We start from the raw sequence: 1,711 nt of genomic DNA, 5'->3' as shown, positions 1-1,711 counted from the left end.
TCAAATCATTTTTATGGACTTGTTACTTAGACTCCTTATTTTCCTGTTCACATACACATCTATATATATAAATTGTGTTCAATTTTATTTTATTTTCTATACGTTTAAATTAATTTAAACTGTAGCATATCCCATTAGTCAATATTTGACCAACTATTTAAGATTACACTTTACTTGTGCTTTGAATTATACTTTTATTTTTGACAGTCTTTGAGTCTGTTCGGACCCCAAACTCATCATTTACAAGATGCAAACTGAAAATGTTCAGTAAGTAACCATAATTCTAAGCCAGTCTTTTATTATTTGATGAGTCAGTTCAATTTTATTCATGTGAAAACTAACATAAAATCAATAGGGTTATCTCTCAAACATGGGCTGATATCAGTGTTAATTATCAATGATCTCCTTATTGATGTCCCTCATTAATCTATCTGTCCTTTCAAGGACCTGACATGTTTTTCTATTTCAATGAACAATGGGGAATGTTACTGTGTTTATTCTCTTGGGACTTTCTGACAATCAAAACATTGAAGTCCTCTGCTTTGTATTATTTCTATTTTGCTACATTGCTATTTGGATGGGCAATGTTCTCATAATGGTTTCTATCACATGCACTCAACTCATTGATCAACCCATGTATTTCTTCCTCCATTACTTATCACTTTGTGATCTCTGCTACACGTCCACGGTGACACCTAAACTCCTGACTGATTTACTGGCCGAAAAGAAGATTATTTCCTATAATAATTGCATGACACAGCTCTTTGTTCTTCATTTCCTTGGTGCCATCGAGATCTTCATTCTCACAGCAATGGCCTATGACCGCTATGTTGCCATCTGCAGGCCCTTGCACTACACTGTCATTATGAGCCGACAGAGATGCAATGAAATCCTTGCTGCTTGTTGCACTGGAGGATTTGTGCACTCTGCCAGTCAGTCCCTTCTCATTGCCCTTTTGTCCTTTTGTCATCACAATGAGATAGATCACTACTTCTGTGATGTATATCCTTTATTGAAGTTGGCTTGCACTGATACACATAGAATTGGCCTCTTTGTTATTGTTGATTCTGGCCTAATTGCTTTGGTGACATTTGTAGTTTTAATGGTATCTTATTTTCTGATAGCACACACCATTAGTGTTTATCCTGCAGAGAGCCGTTCCAAAGCTCTTTCCACATGTAGTTCACATATAACCATTGTGGTCCTGTTTTTTGTGCCTGTTCTCTTCATTTATATCAGGCCAAATATAACATTTCCAGAAGACAAAGTGTTTGCTCTTTTCTACACCATCATAGCTCCCATGTTCAACCCTCTGATCTACACACTGAGAAACACAGAGATGAAGAGTGCAATTAAAAAAATGTGGTATCGTCAAATACCTTCATACAAGAAACAGATTCCATGAAAGTCATGAAAAATGTGTATATGTGGATATCAAGTCATTCTATAACTGTCTTGTTCTTTTCTTCACTTATTAGAATTTTAATAACAGTTCACAGGGATTTCTTGTGTGTCCTTTGTTTTCCCTTATTTTGTATGTCAGTGGGACTCTCATTGACTGAGATTTATTTTGGTGTAAACCAAATGCGGACTTTGTGAACTTTGCTTTCTTCATGGCCTGATATTTCTTTGTGGCTTTTTTCTCTCATCAACCTCCGCATTCTAGAAAACTTTAAAAATTAACTTACAAGGTTTCTTAGGTTATGTGTAG

General features: G+C 35.6%; 1 protein-coding gene across 1 annotated transcript; it reads left to right on the top strand.

The window, feature by feature from the left end:
• Positions 1–449: 449 nt before the first annotated feature.
• On the top strand, positions 450–1,506 carry LOC116092170 (olfactory receptor 4P4-like). Its single transcript, XM_031373518.1, has one exon. The coding sequence runs from the start codon at positions 476–478 to the stop codon at positions 1,403–1,405; it is 930 nt and encodes a 309-aa protein (XP_031229378.1). The 5' UTR covers positions 450–475; the 3' UTR covers positions 1,406–1,506.
• The last annotated feature ends 205 nt before the right edge of the window (positions 1,507–1,711 follow it).

The sequence above is a fragment of the Mastomys coucha genome, unplaced genomic scaffold (genome assembly GCF_008632895.1).
Source record: "Mastomys coucha isolate ucsf_1 unplaced genomic scaffold, UCSF_Mcou_1 pScaffold15, whole genome shotgun sequence".
NCBI classification, from domain to species: Eukaryota; Metazoa; Chordata; class Mammalia; order Rodentia; family Muridae; genus Mastomys; species Mastomys coucha.
This window is presented reverse-complemented; position numbering and strand designations above follow the sequence as displayed.